We start from the raw sequence: 16,222 nt of genomic DNA on the forward strand, positions 1-16,222 counted from the left end.
AATAAAAAGAGACTGAGGGTGTTCTGCTCCCTACCCTTCGCTCAAAACACAGCTGCTACGCTTTTTTGCTTGTTTGAACTTCAAGGAGAGTTCTTCCTCCTCGTCTTCTACAATAAGGAAACACCAAGATTTGATGAGTCCTTCTAACATTTTGTAGTTTACTACCCCACTGCGAGCACACCCATACACATGTACCTCCTGCTCTGATACTCTAGCATAATACTGCCTTTTCTTCACCTCTTTCACTCAAAAATCACCCTTAAGACTCACCAAGAGGAATCACTTCAGCTACACGAACTCAGAGCTGAGAATGTCGTGCCGCATTCAGTGTATCTTGTTGAATCCTATGAACAGTCTTGCAGAACCCTGGGAACCAGGGGATTACAGCCCCTGCCTGCCAAGGATTTTAACCTACCTCCTTTGGGATGAGAGAGTCTACTTCAACAGCAGCCCAGACTGCTCTGCTTCCCAGAGGATTTTCTGTTAGATTGGGCCAAGCAGAGACAGTGTCATTTGATTGTCTAGACCAGGACAAAAGGTGTGTTTTAAACCAGATAGGCAGGGCAAGTTGCATTTGAGTATGTTAGCTGACCAGAGAGAACCACAGCTTCCTTGTTCTGTCCTATCTCCACTGTCTTAAATTACTAAAGCATTTGACAAAACCCCCTTACCATCTTCTAGACTAGTCCATGAAGACCAACATCCCAGCACCACCCTTAACTCATGCCCACAGAGCCTGACAATCGTGGCTTTGATTTAGGGACACATTTTAGTCTTTGTTGTTCAACATCATCAAGGGTAGCAAAATCAATTTCAGAGGAATATTATCCAAAAGCAAGTCTCCTAATTCTAGAGAAAGAGTTGCAAGAGGAATAGCATGTTTGCACAGCCACTGTGTCTTTCTGCAGCAGACTGCAAAGCTGCTAAGCTAGAAGAGTTACCTATTCTGTTATCTTTTATACATCACTCACAGCAAGAGAATCCAGCTCTCCACTCAGGTCCATGGCATATAACTTTGCAAAGAGGTCATATCTTCACAGAAGCTTGAAAATGAGGCTAATGCCAGGATAAGCCTAGTATGACAGCTGCTTTCTCTAAAGCATATAAAGTGTATGGCAAAATTACCTCAGACTCCCTTTTGTGGGGGTTGCAGAGCTCTTACCAGAGAACAACTGTTTCAATTTTGCTCTACAATAAAAATTTACTTCATCTACTTCAGAAACTGCAAACTCCATTTAATTAACTACTATTACAGCACTTAGAACGCCTTTTAGAATAGTTTTACACCTATTTACCAAAGTTTTTTAATTAAAAAATTTGGAAAATTTAATAAAATTAATCACGTTTAATAGAATGGGATGGCTCTGCTCCATGCCATTCTATTAAGAAACTATATTCAGGAGAGAGTGTTGACACTTAAAGATGCTGAATTCTGCACCCCTGCAAAAAGATCATTAGAGTCCAATGTCCCACAATAAGCTTAAAACACTGACACACATCTGCAAATGGACAATCTCCTTTTCTAAAATAGCAGCCTTTCTACATGTATAAACTAGACTTGGAATAGCTCTTTTATATCTTCATGTATCTGGTTCTATGGTTTTTTTATGGTAAAAAAACAGGGAATAAAATACCAGTAGTCCCAGGGGCAATTACATGAATCAAAACAAAACACCCAAGCACCTTCCCAAACAATTTATAACTAATTTTTCCTTGTTAAGAGAAGCTGATTTAAGCCAAAATCTTCATTATTCCCCAACCTTAACATGCAGAAAAAACATAACATGTTTTATTCCAACTCTGGAACCAGAAACTCATCTATCTTCACTCACTCTCATGACAGACAACAAAGACTTTCTATCCAGCTGCTGCCTTTTCCCCAGTCAGAATAATCCCAGAGGTTGGTACCTGAATACTTTTATTAAGTTTTGCTTCAAGTTTTAAGCATCTTTTGTTTAACTTGTTAAAGTGTTGCAGTGTTGGCATTTTACAATTTTATTTAACAACAGCGATGGGTTCAGAGGGGAGTTCAAAATCACAAGGAGGGGCAGTTCACCGTGCAGGGGGCTGAAAGGCTCCTGCCCCTTCCCAAGCCAGCTCCCTTAGGCCATCTGGTGACCAGAAACACTCTCGGGACTATTTCTTACCTCAGCGAATTATCTGGATGTGTGTCCATGTGGGACTCCAGCCCATACTTGCAAAAAAAAGCTTTGCAACACACTGGACAATGATAAACTTCCTCCTCAGCCTTCTTATCCCCTTCACCGGAGTGACCATCCTCGACAACCTTCAGAGAGAGGGAAAAAACCTCACTAGACCAAATTTCAAGCCATAAACCAAACATGCAATCCATTCAAAGTCTTCCTCCTAAAAATGAAGTAGCGGGCTTCATCCACAACTGCTGCAGGCAACCAGAAATTACTCATTTCGGCAACAGAGAGAGGGTAAGCGACCGAGCCTCTGGGTGTGTGTGAGGACATGCACAACCAAAGAGGAGGCTCAGTAGAAGATAAAGTGTGCAGCTAAGTCACGGATAAATGAGAAACTGCAATTTGAACAACTTATAAACCCATATGTTTATATAACACTGAACTAGCATTCCTCCCCCTTCAGAAAGCCAGGCGAGCTGTCAGCTTAAATTATTTATGCTGCTGAGATACTGCCAACTGCTAACTCAAGTGGTCCAGGGAAAAGCAGCGAACTTCTGCATGTTTTCTATAGCCCTCCTCTGATTACAGGGAGAAAAGCATGCACACAACAAGGGATACTGTGCTAAATGGAACTGCTACTAGCTTGCCATTTAGAGATAGTAAGTGGAAAGGGTCGAGTTAATTTTGGCAGCCACGACACATTTTGTACAAATGATTGAAATGCACTAAAATATTTCATAAAAAAACCCTAATGGAAATGTCTAGCCTTCAAATAAATATTTTCTTGTTGCTCTTGCAACTCCAATAATGCAACATTGTGCTACTGTGAAAGGGAAATGTACTGCAGATTTTTTTCCCCCCTTTGGATCAAGACAAAACCAGACCTAAGCTGTTGCTGCTTTTGAAGCAAACACTGCTTTTTTGCAAGTGCAAATCACTATCCTGCAAGACTACTATGAATTAAATAGGAGGTAAAAAAAAAAAAGTTCATCCTCTTGTCATCCAACATCAATTATCTCATATAAATCATAAGTAAACCCAAAAATCTGAACAATAAAGAATTGAGACAATTTAATTCTTTCAATCTCTGAAATTAGACATTCTTTTTAAATCTCAGACAACAGTGCTGGCTACACAGGACAAGCACGGCATCTTAAAATATATACAGGGCTGTAAAAAGACCAGATTTTAGTATTTCTGTTCTAACTGCATGAACTCAACAGCTGACATATTAGGAGGTAGCGAGGAATGTCTTTTGCTTCATGCTCCATAAAGAACCTTTTTTGCAGGTGTCCTCTCCTCTCTGTCCATCTCAACATCATGACTAAACTTCCGTTTCGAAGATAATCGCCTGCGCTTCAGCGGCGACGGGGGAGTTGTGCTTGCTGTGCTGTTCGGATCCTTCTCATGAATCTTCATGTGCCTGAGCAGGGGGGGGAAGAAGACACTGTCAGCAGGCAAATCGGGGTGGAAAGTCCATGTAAATTTTAACACCAACAGCACTTCTTAAAGGACAACGGCAGAGATCACATAAACCAGACTGAACTTTTGAAAAACAGCTAGGGCACAATCCAGCACCGGCCCTTGGTGACACCCAGGACCATGCAGGGCTGCAGCAGAGAGCCCAGCAGCTCTCCCCTGTGCCCCAACCCACAGCATGGCACTTGCCCCGCTACCATCTAGCACCATGCACACCATGGCTGCCCCTTATCATCCAAGAAGCCCTGCTTCTGCCTAATACTGCACCGTAACCTACATGCCTGGCCTCCCAGTCTTGTGGTGGGCTAGTAACTAAAAGCCCACAGCTTTGCATCCACTTCTCTCAGTGCAAAAGAAGTGCCCCACTTTCAGCTGGTTCTCCTTTTACAGTTTGGACAACACCCCAGCTGGATCTGCATACGCCAATGTCACAGCAACACTTCTAAAATACATGTTTCCTTCTCATCCTTAGCACACTGGTGCACCCCAATATTGAATTCCACCTGCAACACTGAAGTCAAGATACACCTGGTCACACCATTATGCTACAGCAGGTATAGCTTGCAAAACTGTATTGCCACAGCATGGTCACAAACCTGCTTCTCCAGGAAAACAACTATTCCTTGTCACAAAGACACTGAAAAGGGGAGAGGGACAAAATGGCTCAGGAAGCAATCTCATGAGTATCTGCAGACCTGACCTGCTTGCCTCTTGGTTTTCCATATTTGCAACCCGAGGAAGACACTGTCATCTAGTTCCCTTCAGTCACATCAAAGGTATTGCTCCTGTGATTCTTTTTTGAGTACTCACAAGCTCAAATTGTAATATTTTCTTTTTAATGTAGGGCCTTTAGCCTTACTTCAAATTTATAGTGCTTTTGAGGAAAAAAATCAAGACTTCTGCTCCTTCATGCAACAGAAATTTTTGCTTCTAATTGCTAGAAATGGGAGCACAGGAGAGAGTTGCTCTTTGTCCCTAGGACTGTCTTCAAAGCAGCATGAGGGAGACAATGTCAATGGCATTTGGGCACATCCTTCAGAAGTCACACCCACAACTCGGCTCAGGACCGTGTCATTTAACTTGACTGTGCACTATCATGTTCAAACATGAGAGAATGTTGTAACCTAGACAAGTCTCATATGTCCTCATAACCGCTTGGGTGTTATGACATAAAATCCGTTTTAGTTTTGGATGCCAAGGGCATGATTCTTTAAGATAACACACTGGACCAAACTGACCCACGGGCAGATGGCTGGAGCTGCTGGAAGGACTGTCCCCCTCACACAATGCTTTTTTTAATGTTTCCTTTCACAAACTCTCAACCTTTTCTTTGGGGTTTTTTGTTGTTTTTTTTTTTTTTAAAAAAGGCATCTAAATTACCATCTCAAACTACAGCCAGGCTTCTGAGGGTGTTATGCAGGAACAGCCTCAAGCCAGAAACACGACACGTACCAGAACCACTGCAAGATCAAAATGGCTGTTCAGCTACTGCCTGCTTTCAACACTTGGCAAGGCTGGGGCTGCTCAGAGGACCAGGTCCACACGAGGAAGAACATGGCCTTCCCCAGACCCCCCAGGAACCCTCAGTGGTCACACAAATGGTGGAAAGACACCGGTGACACCTGTCAGTCACACTGTGGGAGGTTCAAGCAGGAGAGAGCACCTGTATGCAGATGCGCCCAGCAGGTCAGGCACAGCATCACGGAAATGCTGCTGAATTTGGCTCACCTCTTTCCCTGCTGAGCAGAAGGAAGGCTGAAGGTCTGAGGGTTTGGCTCTCTCCAGGCTCGACAGCACCCGGGGAGAACCTGGAGCACTGACATAGCCTTGGAGTGCAGTGCACTGCCCTGCCTCAACCCTCTGCTACTGCCACCACAGGCACCACTGGTAACTGATTTATCTGCATGAATCCGGTGCTATCTGGCCTCACAAAACCTGCAAGAAAGGCATCTGCAGGTACTGTACTGCCTCATTTTATTTACGTTTTTTTTCTTTCCCTGTGGCACTGATTTAACTCCTCATGCTAGCTAGAGCTTCCTACAAGTGAGAAATAAACAGCGTGAGGAGCAGTTGTCTGTATGCACACAAGAATAAGGGAGAAGAAACCAGGTACTTCCTCAAAGGGTTTCTGTCAGCAATAGCTGAAGGTAAAACCCAAAAAGCACCTGGGAACAACAAAACATAGTATTCAATTGCACTGGCAAAGCACAACCTGGAAGGTGGTTTGTTGGTTGTCCGCCCCCCCCGCTTTTCTTTTTTGGTAAAACTACCTTCCAGTTTTGATGAGCTTTTGAAAGCATGACAGAGGCTTTTGCATGTGCCTGTCTGTTCCCCCACCCCAGACACACACACAGACTGCACGCTTAACCTTCTGGCAGCTCGGCTGATGCTTAGCTAGTATTACTTGGCCAGTTACTTTTCAGATAGCTAGAGAGGAAAAGCAGTCAAGCTAAATCATATTCACCCAGAAAACAAACAAAAATCAAAAAAAATCTGCTATGCATTAAGCGTGGGACTTTTTGTTCCTATTTTCTTTTACAGTCTCTTTTCTGCCAGTAGCAAGTATGCAGAACTCCTGTTTAGTAGCTACCTATGCAAAACAGCTTCCTTAGGGCTAAGTTCTTTCCTCCTGCTCTTTGCCCACCTGTTGAACTCTTGTCTGTTTTGATGGAGCTGCTCCTACCTGAGAGGGGTGCGACTGCACGTCCACAATGTACCAACAGGAGAAACTGAGACCTCCAGGTCAGTGCCCATCCAGCCTGGCACCTCTCCCTGGCATGACCTAATGCATGCAAACACACTGGCTCCTGCAAGTCCCAAAAGCAGTCCAGCCGTGTTTGCAATATAACACATGCTAATTAGGCAGGGCTTGCTAACGTGGGTGCAGCACCACAGTGACGGGGCTTTGCTACATCTGGTGTCAAAGTCACTGGCTGCCTGCAGTTGCAGTTCTCCTTCCTGCAATGTGCATGGTTATGCCATGCCCTAAAAATGAGAGCTGAATCCATACCCACAGCAAGGAATGTGGTAATCCCTTCATGTGTTAGCTTTGCATATTTGAAAGGAAGCAACCCGAGCTATTGAGCTATAAACAGGAAGACACCCTAACTGCACCTTTGACTTCTACTGTGTAGGTCAAATATCACAGCCGCCGTGATAGCTCTCTGCATGCGATCATTAAGGAAAAAAGAAAAATCCGAAACCAAAGCAGCAGGTTCCAGAGTTCTCAAGGAGAGTCCCAACCTGTCCACGTTACAGCCAGCAGGTTTGTTCCTTTGGCAGGTTAAGCAAGTTTCACTACCTCATGTCAAGGGTGGAGAGGAAAAAGATTACTAGAGCTACAGCCCAAGATAAGCGGGAAGATAAAGTCGAGCAGTACAAAGGATAGACACGATCTTCATCTCCCTCTTTTACTTTGCAACGTGGATGTCATTCTGCCTCGAGAAAACATTTATCACCCAGCTTGGGTTGAACTGCAACAGATGCCAAGTCACATCCACACATCCACATCCACAACCTTACTTATAAAGTTAAACACTCCCTTCACCAAGGTTTCTCTTACTTTAAAAAAAATTCTAACTATAACTGGGGGGGGGGGGGGGGGGGGGGGGGGGAGAGCAGGGGGCGGGTAGTATTTGTGTTGCCTTATCCTTCTTTAGAAGAGTTTGCCTTGATTAGATCTCACATGTAATGCTGAAAATGCTCGACCTCACTGTTTAGCCTGCCAAGATACAAGGAGAACAGGAACAAAGCTGTGCTTAGAAGTTATTTTCCCATTGTGACTATAACAACATTTTTGGCCTGACAACACTGGCATACTTTGAATACGAAAGCCAGGCTTGTAAGTCAGCCTGGCTTTCAGCATCTTGCAATGATAAAGAAAAATGATATGACATCCGTCAGTTCCAAAAAAATAAAGATAAACGCTCAACACTTTAAGTGAGAATGTAGTGCAAAAAAAGAAGGGCAAAATAAGAACATGCACAGAAATGCTCACACTCAGCCACAGATGCAAGTTACAGTAACATGTGCCAGCAGCTCTGAAGAGACCACTACTGCAGTTCAGAAGAGAGCCAGAGCCACAGCAGATGAAACTTGGCTTTTTCTTCTAATTTAGATCAATGGAATTGTGGCTCTGAGCCATCCTACAGAGCACCACAACAACTGCAGACAAGTTCAGGAAGGTACAGAGCCCTGAAACCTGCACTTCATATAGTGGTTATTAAGTCTCCCCAGCACGCATACAAGTACACATACACTTGGCCAGTACTGTGGGTGGAACACTAAAATGTAACCATGATACACAGAATGAAAAGAAGGAGATAAGTTTGAGCTTAATATTAGGGAGGACTCCCTTGCACTAACTGCTAGCTAGCCTTGATTAACCTCTCAAAGTGGTGGAACTCTAAAATGAGACCAGACAGAGCCAGAAGAATTTCCAAAGAATAATCCCAAAATGGAAAGAGGAAATTAAGTCTCTTCCAAACAAGGTCTGATCCACCTCTGAACTAAACTCTTTAATGCTGAAGAACTGCTATGCAAAAAGAAAGTGCAGGTAACTTGCTACACACTGCCTTTCTCAGCACAGCTGTATGTGAAAAAACTCTCCTCCTAATCTCTTCCCTCCCCCTCACACAAGGAATTTCACAGGTGAGCCAAGAGGATCCAACTGTGCTACGACTGTGTGCCAGTCAGCCCTCCTGACAAAATCACATTTTTCAAGTGCTTGACTGCCTTTCATTCCATCCTTCCCGTGAGAATCACCTTCCGCTCCCCCCTCTTCTGCCACAACTTTCCTCTCCCCTGTAATGGTCACGTGAACAGGATGACTAAGATGAAACCGCCAAGAATTACCCCAGCTTCTTTCCTTTTTTTAGATTTTTTTTAAATTATTTTTTAGAACAAACGGGCAGAAAATTTTCAGCCCCGCGCTGTAACTCAGAGTGTGATTTCAGAAGGGTGACTATTGCACCAAAACAGTAGCAAGTGAATACTTTGCTACTTTACATTGAAGAAGACACTTTTGTAATAATAAACAAATGCAGAACTCAAGTGCCTTACTCCTTTTTCTCCCCATGGATGGTGTTGGATCGTTGCCACAGGGAGGTTACTCATGGGGGGGGGGGGGGGGGGGGAACAGCATGTGTCCTACTGAAGTGACATGCAGCTCCTGCTGGTCACATCCCAGTCTTTACTGCATCTCCAAAAAGGGCTGCTGTATTTTCTTAATGCCAAGGGGATTTGCATGATGATCATATAAGCTTTCTGGAGGTCTTGAAACAGGGCAGCATACAGTTTCAATGCCAAACCCAGAATGTGGGCAGGTTTTGACTGGCTGGCTCAAGGCTAGAACGAGGAGTCAAAGCATCCTGAAAGAGGCAACTGCAGCTGCTCCCAGCTCCAGGTCCCACTGAATTACGAACAAAACCCGGAGCTCCTGCTTTGCATGCAGATAACCTGATCAGCGCCACTTTGGCTCTCGGAGAGGAAGCATCCCTCAGCGTGCGTGGGAACCCCTCACCTCTTAACTCTGGAGAGCAAAAACCACACCATAGCTGCACCTCATGTTTCCACAGCTGCTGCTGTGCTCCGCATCCCTAAGAGAAAGTGCTTGCCAGGCTCAGAAGCCCAGGAAAAAGGAAGGTGTGGAACAAAAGGGTGTATCTTGCAGCCTCTGAGCAGGGTCCAGGGTTAAGCCTCTCCCTTATAACTAAGGCAGCACAAGCCTTGCTGGCTTTCAGTCAAGAGAGGTTTATGCCAGGTAGGTCTGATTAGAAGGAGCAGCATGTCCAGAGGGGGAGCAGCAAGCAATTTCACTGAGGCCTGGTTGGGAAAGTCCCAGCACCTAAATCAAGATTAATTCTTGAGCATAGGATCCAGTGCATGTATAAACACCCTCCTCCTCCCTCACGTCTCCATGCCTGTGGAAACGCAGTGGGGAGGCCAATGAATCCAGGCATTATCAGTCCAGAGAGATCATCTGACAGCATCAAGTTCAGGTTCTGGCTTCATATCCCACATATTATTCTAAGTTTCTCTGCTTTACCACTAGATGTACCCTACACTCTACTGTATTGCACATGGCTGTTCCTCATCTCCCTCATGACTGCTGAGCAGTTTGATATCAAAATCAAGGGGATAATCCTTATACATCTGATGCTTATTTAAAGACAACAGAGCCACACATCCAACCATTCAGAGACTAAGAATAAAAATCAGTGCTTTCCATCCTTCACCTTATTTAATATATACTTTTTCTTGCCCCCTTCAACACAAAGAGATACTCAACAAGTTAGTCTGGGAAGGACTGAGCTGGTCAGATGCCGTAAATACAATTTAGCTGATACAATTGCTTTACTACTTACACTGTTTTCTTCCCTGAGATCTTTCACTTTCATTGCTACCTGCAAATAACAGTAAATAATCTCCAAAGAATAAAAAAACCTGCCATATTTTCAGTAATTTACAGCAAAGAAAAAGCCTGTCTATCATTCAGAACATGACCAAACTTTTTTTTTTTTTTTTTTTTTTTTAATAGTCTGGTTTGTCTAAGCTTTAACTTCATGCCACCATATCAGAACTGACAAGAGTGCAGGAGGCATCCAAGACAGGTTGAAATTTGGACCACGATGCTTTTCAGGCCCCACAGAATGAAAAGTGGCTCACAGAGTAAGAGAAGACAGCCTCCAAAATTACACTGATAACATCTTTTCCTAGAGATTTGTATGTCACTTCATCTTTGTCACAGTGTTTGTTTCATTCTGCTTAATGAATGTTACTTCAGCCTAAACTGTCTAGAAATGTAAGAAACATAGAAATGTACAGGGAACTCCTAAAGTTCTGATATTTGACATGCACGGGAAGCAGATCCCAAACCAACAGAAAGTGAAGCAGCAGCATTTTTAGGAGCAACCATCTAACATACTGCTGCTAACCCCCTCCTTAAAGAGTCTCGTGAATGTGACTGGAACTTAAGTCAAAAGTGCAGCAATGTTATACCTTTGGGTTAAAGAGTTTGGTCAGTTGTTTGTTTGTTAAAACATGCAGAGAATCTGTATTGACAATGTATTTCCAGTGCTAATTACCAACATCACCCACGTAAGAAAGCAATCCACTGAGCCCTTCCCAGCTGTAATCACAGGAACCAGAAAGATCCTGGTAATTTTGCAAATCAGACATGGTCTGTACTTGGACAAGTTTCTGTTCGTCTTCTCTTCTTGGCTTGTCTGCTATTTGTATCCTCAAAAATACCCAAAAAATGACCCAAAAAGCCCTCAGACACACATGCACACTTCACAGCAAGTCAAGAGATGTTCGAATACCAAACCCCCAACCATTGGGGAAACACCCTCTTACAACTGCGGAGCAATCTCAAAACAAATTTCAAGTACCACCAAATACTCCAGTGGCAACCAGTGTTGAACACTAGCACGGGATAAGCAAAATGAAGCTGAACAGCAAGAAATCTCCATGGCTATGCTAGTAAGAAAGCCCTTGCAATGCATGCAGTGAAAGAGCAGGGTGGGGTGAACGGGTCCCAGGAAGGATCAGATTGGGAAGCACCGACTCACTTTAGCCGCACGTCTCTAATCTGGCACAGCAGAGATCCCCCAGTTAGCGCTCCCCACGGCACCCAGGCACCGCAATCCTGCCGGTGCAGCAGCACAGTTCATTATCCTTACAGAGGCCCCAGTGCTTATTAGCTCTGTCTATCAGGGCTAGCATGGCCCTGGCAAGCCTCTCCACATAGCAGCATGCAGTGGCATATGGGTGTAGCAGCCCCCTTGGCATCTCCCCGGGAATTGCTGCAGCCCAAGGTGCCACACAGACGGGCCAAGCATCCCCCAAGCATCCCCCCAAGTTCAGTGTGGGCTGCCACACTGTCTACCTCCCCGTCCAATAAGGTTCTCCCAGCAAAGCAAAAATAGCCTTACAGCAGGGCGGCATACAGCATCATTACAATGACATAAGCATTATTATTTAGATCCACCAAGACTAGCTGGGTGCACTAAGGCTGCAAAAGCCACCTGTGATTACGTTCACTTGACAGATTCAGATCAGAAATAATTTTTCAGTGTTACCAGGACAGTCTGCAAAGTTAACCAGTGCCACGCAGCTGCCAATACGTAATACCCAAGGATACACAATACACACACCTGCACACAAAGTATTTGTATTTTTATCCTAGAGTAAAATTCTGCTTTGCTGTGAATAAAGGCAAGTTGTAAGCATGACTGAGAGGAAAGATACTGATCTACAAATCCAAAGAGACGGGGGGGTATCACTTCTGAATAATTATGCTGTATTCACATTTAAGCAACTACTTGCTACGCAGAAACAGCAAGTTCTAACAGGCTGAGATTGATACAACTGCGTTCCCAGCCTGGCTCAAAGTTACTCCTGTTCCCTACCAGCAGTGTTGTCAGAACACCTCAAAGAAAAAAGGGAGACAAATATTTGCCTGATGATGCTGTGACAGGGAAGTGATTCAAACCGTCCCTCTGAAGCAAAGCTTCCCAAAGAATAGCAAAAGAAAGCATTAATTTGCAGTTCGCATCAGCCCTTGCATAAGGGAGGGCAAAAGAGGAGGGAGATGCCGTCTGAGCTTCCCAATATCACTTCACCAAACTGTCTGCCCACAGTCCACATTAAATACCAAGCAAACTAAATTAACAATGCCAAATACTGCAAGGAGACTTTCAAACCCTAAGAAACTCTTTCATAAGGGACAGTATTAAACTAGATTCTTCTGAGGCCCCTATACTTCCTTAAGCTTGGAGACAAGAGTTTATTCACAAGAATAAAATTAAGCAGGAATAAGATTTTTAAAAGTGTACCAAAAACCTGGCCTGGGACATTCTGAACTGCTGTTTTCTTTCTTCTTTTTGGAAATTTGTGGTTTTCAGGCACAGCCTTCAGTTATCACAGTATATAATCTTAGTCAATTACCTCTTTGCTGATTCTCCAAGAAGCTTCATGTTTAAAGAAAATAAGTATTATTAGATGGTAAGGACACTGAAAGCAGTTTTAAATTTTAGCATCAGGGAAAAAAGGAGGGGGGTAAGAGAGAGAGAAAATTAAAGGATGTCAGAAGGGGGAAAAGTTTTATCCTTAAGAGCAAACACAGCTGAAGAAGTCCTAGGTATGTCCTGCCTCCCTCCAAAAAAACCTGCACCCCTTTACCAAGCAAGCATAAACCCCAGCTACTTCCCAGAACCAGGCAAAGCCCTCATCCAGTTGCTTCCCCCTCACGCTCCACTGTTGAGCAATCCTGATGGCACACAACACAGAACAACTTGCTGCGTCACACAGCTCAAGGAGGAAAAAATAGATGGCCCCAGCAATGCTGGGGACACTGCGCAGATGGGATCCGAATGCCTCCCCCTGGCACACACCCATGCAAGGAAGGTGCGCTAGAGAAGAGAAGCACATCTTCATTATAGCAGGGTCTCCACATCACCCCGCTATCAGCAGTCACCAAGCAACTCCAGGGGCAAGGAAGTAAGAGGTTATCACTGCACACACACAAGTTGTGCAAACTTTTCCCAGCGGTGCGGACGGCATCCTAGCAAAAGAGGTTTCACGTGCTCAGCCCATTTCCTCTCCTGTTCCTGAACATGTGGTCCTCCTTCCTCACCAGCAGTGACCTCACAGCATTCCCCCGCCAAGCAGAGAAGCACTAGAAAAAGGCTTCATGTCTTGTTACATGTCTCTAGTCAGGCGTAGTAGCTGGAAACAGAAATACTGGCATGACTTGTGCTGCAAGGAATTTGGGAACTTTCGTCCTCACAGTGAAATGAATTTTGGTGCAGTCCATGAGCAATACGGATTGCCTTACTCTCTTTACCCTCAGTTTGAAACTGTCAAGATAGATGACACATGGAGGTGGCTTGATGTCAAAAATGAGCTGCAGAGAACCTGTACACTTCCTCTGTCTTAAGACACCTTTCCACATGAAGTGCTGGAGAGCTGACTGAGGGTATAACCAAAAAAATCATGGAGAGTGTTTAGAAAACCTCATCTAACCAAGCAGCCTGAAGAACTCAGCATACCTACAGGCGACCTCAAGAAACAGAAAGCAGTATTTGCGTATTGTGTAATATTTACCAGTTGTACAATAGCACTAGTACTTTACAGACCATGTCTTTGCCTAAGCTGTGTGCCTCATGCAGGTGAGCATCATGGCTCAAAAATCTGAGTGAAAGGCCCTGGCTAAGCCCAAATGCCAAGATTCCCTCACCATTTCTTTCTTTTCTTTTTTCCAGCTAGAGAAGTTCCCCTAAATGACCAATCTACTGTTAACACATAGCCTATTTTTAAAGGGGGGGGGGGGGGGGGGGGGGGGGAAGAAAAGAAAGAGGAAAAAAAAACCTGCTGACCCTGAGAGGGGGCACATTCTGCAGTTTGCTGGTTCCAGCATGCTGAACTAGAACAGGTTGAGCAGGTTAGATACTGGGGGGAGAAAAGGTAAAGCTGGAAGACATACATTAAAGGTGGAATGACAGCAACCACAAATGCAGTTTGAGATAGACTTTTTCCTCATTCTCATCGGCACTTGGCCCAGGAATCTTTCCAGACAACACGAGGAACAGAGTGAACACACACTCATTAGAGAAGCGATGCAAGTATTTCTGATGCGCACGCACAACTGGCTGAGCAAAGATTACCTTAACATACAAACTCTCCCAGCAAACTTTCTCACCACCAGCATTTTCTACACAGAATCACCCAACCGAAGTACAAGCTAGAAGACAAACCACCAACTGAAATGCCAACAAAACAACACGTTACTCGTTAACCTTGAAAGCTAAGGTCTCTGCAAGAATCGTGTTAATGTCAGGATTATGGCAAAGAACTAAAAGCACCGCAACACCTTGCAAAGATTGCCTGGATTTTCTAGTGCTTGCTAAGTTAAGGCTTGTATTTATTTTGTAACCCTTCAAGGTGAGAAAGGGAAGTAACATCCCTGAGAATACTACACCTTCAGAGGAGGTGATGTTCCTGAAAGGGTACTTATGTGGAAAGATCAAGGTCTTGTGCTGCCATGTGCTTTGCAAATAGAATCTAATCTGTCAAGTGGCTTGTGCGTATTTGAACTGTGACATGGGTAACAAAGCAGCACTAAGCTACGCTCAATACGCTCTGTTATACGGAGATTTATGGTATTGCCCATGAGGAGGGTGGTATTACTTTGCTATGTCAGACCACCTTCCCTTTGGCACAAGCCGCACCAGAAACTTAAACTTACTGAGAGCAGCATGTCCCCTTTTTAGGCCTGCAGAAAACCAAAACATAAAAATCCAGAACCTTACAACGCACAAGATCAGACAAGATATTACTTAAAGGCAAAACGCACAAAATCTAAGACTGAAAAGCACACTGAAGTCTTTCTTATGTTAAGGTACTGAAGAGCTCTGGAGATGCAAGTATAATGTTCCTCATTGTGTACGCTTCGGTTCTCAAGAACAATGGGGCTAATTAAGGTCTGCGTATAAATCTTAACTCTGCACTTCCTTGCTTCGCTTGATTCTAATCAGATCTCAGCATTCATGTTTTTGTGTTAACTTCCTTTGCTGTTCTTTAATGATAACTGAAGGGGGATACTGTCCAAGGCTACAGGCAGCATGTAACGCAGCTGAAATCAGGGCATCTCCTTTTGGCTCTGATGGCTCACAGAGGTACGGTGGCACAAGAACTCCTTCAGAGCCTCTTACTGCTGAAGATATCTGTGGAGGGGGTTTTGGAGCACACTCTTTATGTGTCACATGAATTAAATAAAACTTCATATAAAGTCTTTACAAAAGATGACCAATCTACTCCGAAACAGTGAGACAGACAAAAGTTTCTGCCTGGGACCATGGAAAAATACTGTAGTCTTCCAATTCTCATCAAAGACACAGAGAAACAAGTCTCTTAGTACTACGCTATTGTTGAAAAAGCCTGACCTTTTCTTCTTCAAAACATGGGGACCACAGCACAATACCAAACATTTACTGGATATATCTGCCGACATGAGAGAGACCAAAAAAACCTTCCCTCCACCTGTTTCCCCATCCTTATTTACAAAATGTATTAGCAAAAATGTAAGAAACATTTTTAATTGCAATTAAAACCAAAACTGTTATCACATCTCACCTGTCTCCTACAACTACAGTCATCAATTACTGGAAGCAGAAATTAGTCCTTTAAGTTTGCTATCCCTGTTCAAGAACTGGGGCACTGGCATTTGCTGAAGCCTATCTTTCACTGGCATGCTGACGGTGGTTAAATCATGCCCCATGTGTAAGGAATGGATTTGAAAGCCTGTAACACAGCCTGCTTCTTCATATTTAAGAGCACTGCCTACCAATTACGACACTGACATAAAAGCTCCTTAGGAGATAACCGAAGAGACATTTCTATTGTGCAAGACAATAAGAGAGGGCCTTTTCACAGGCATGAAGTGTCAATCACTTCCAGCGCGGCGAGTTCCTTGGCCATTTGTTTTTAGCTTCAAGACCCTTGTATGTTCATTTTTTCAAAGCTACCAAACGTTTAACACCAAATTTCCACTTGGCCATCTTTTCAAACCACCAGAAATCCAAACATGTTGT

The 16,222-nt window shown here is 44.0% G+C and overlaps 1 protein-coding gene across 5 annotated transcripts in view; it reads right to left on the reverse strand.

The window, feature by feature from the left end:
* Window positions 1-16,222, reverse strand: part of RREB1 (ras responsive element binding protein 1) — a 125,772-nt gene that overhangs the window by 38,703 nt on the left and 70,847 nt on the right. For all 5 annotated transcript variants that reach the window (XM_040586829.1, XM_040586830.1, XM_040586831.1 and 2 more), the window contains 2 exons: window positions 3,429-3,573; window positions 2,148-2,287 (listed from right to left, as the gene is read on the reverse strand). In XM_040586829.1, the coding sequence (XP_040442763.1) occupies window positions 2,148-2,287; window positions 3,429-3,573 (285 nt within the window). The remainder of the gene's footprint in view (window positions 1-2,147; window positions 2,288-3,428; window positions 3,574-16,222) is intronic.

The sequence above is a fragment of the Falco naumanni genome, chromosome 3 (assembly GCF_017639655.2).
Source record: "Falco naumanni isolate bFalNau1 chromosome 3, bFalNau1.pat, whole genome shotgun sequence".
NCBI lineage: Eukaryota > Metazoa > Chordata > Aves > Falconiformes > Falconidae > Falco > Falco naumanni.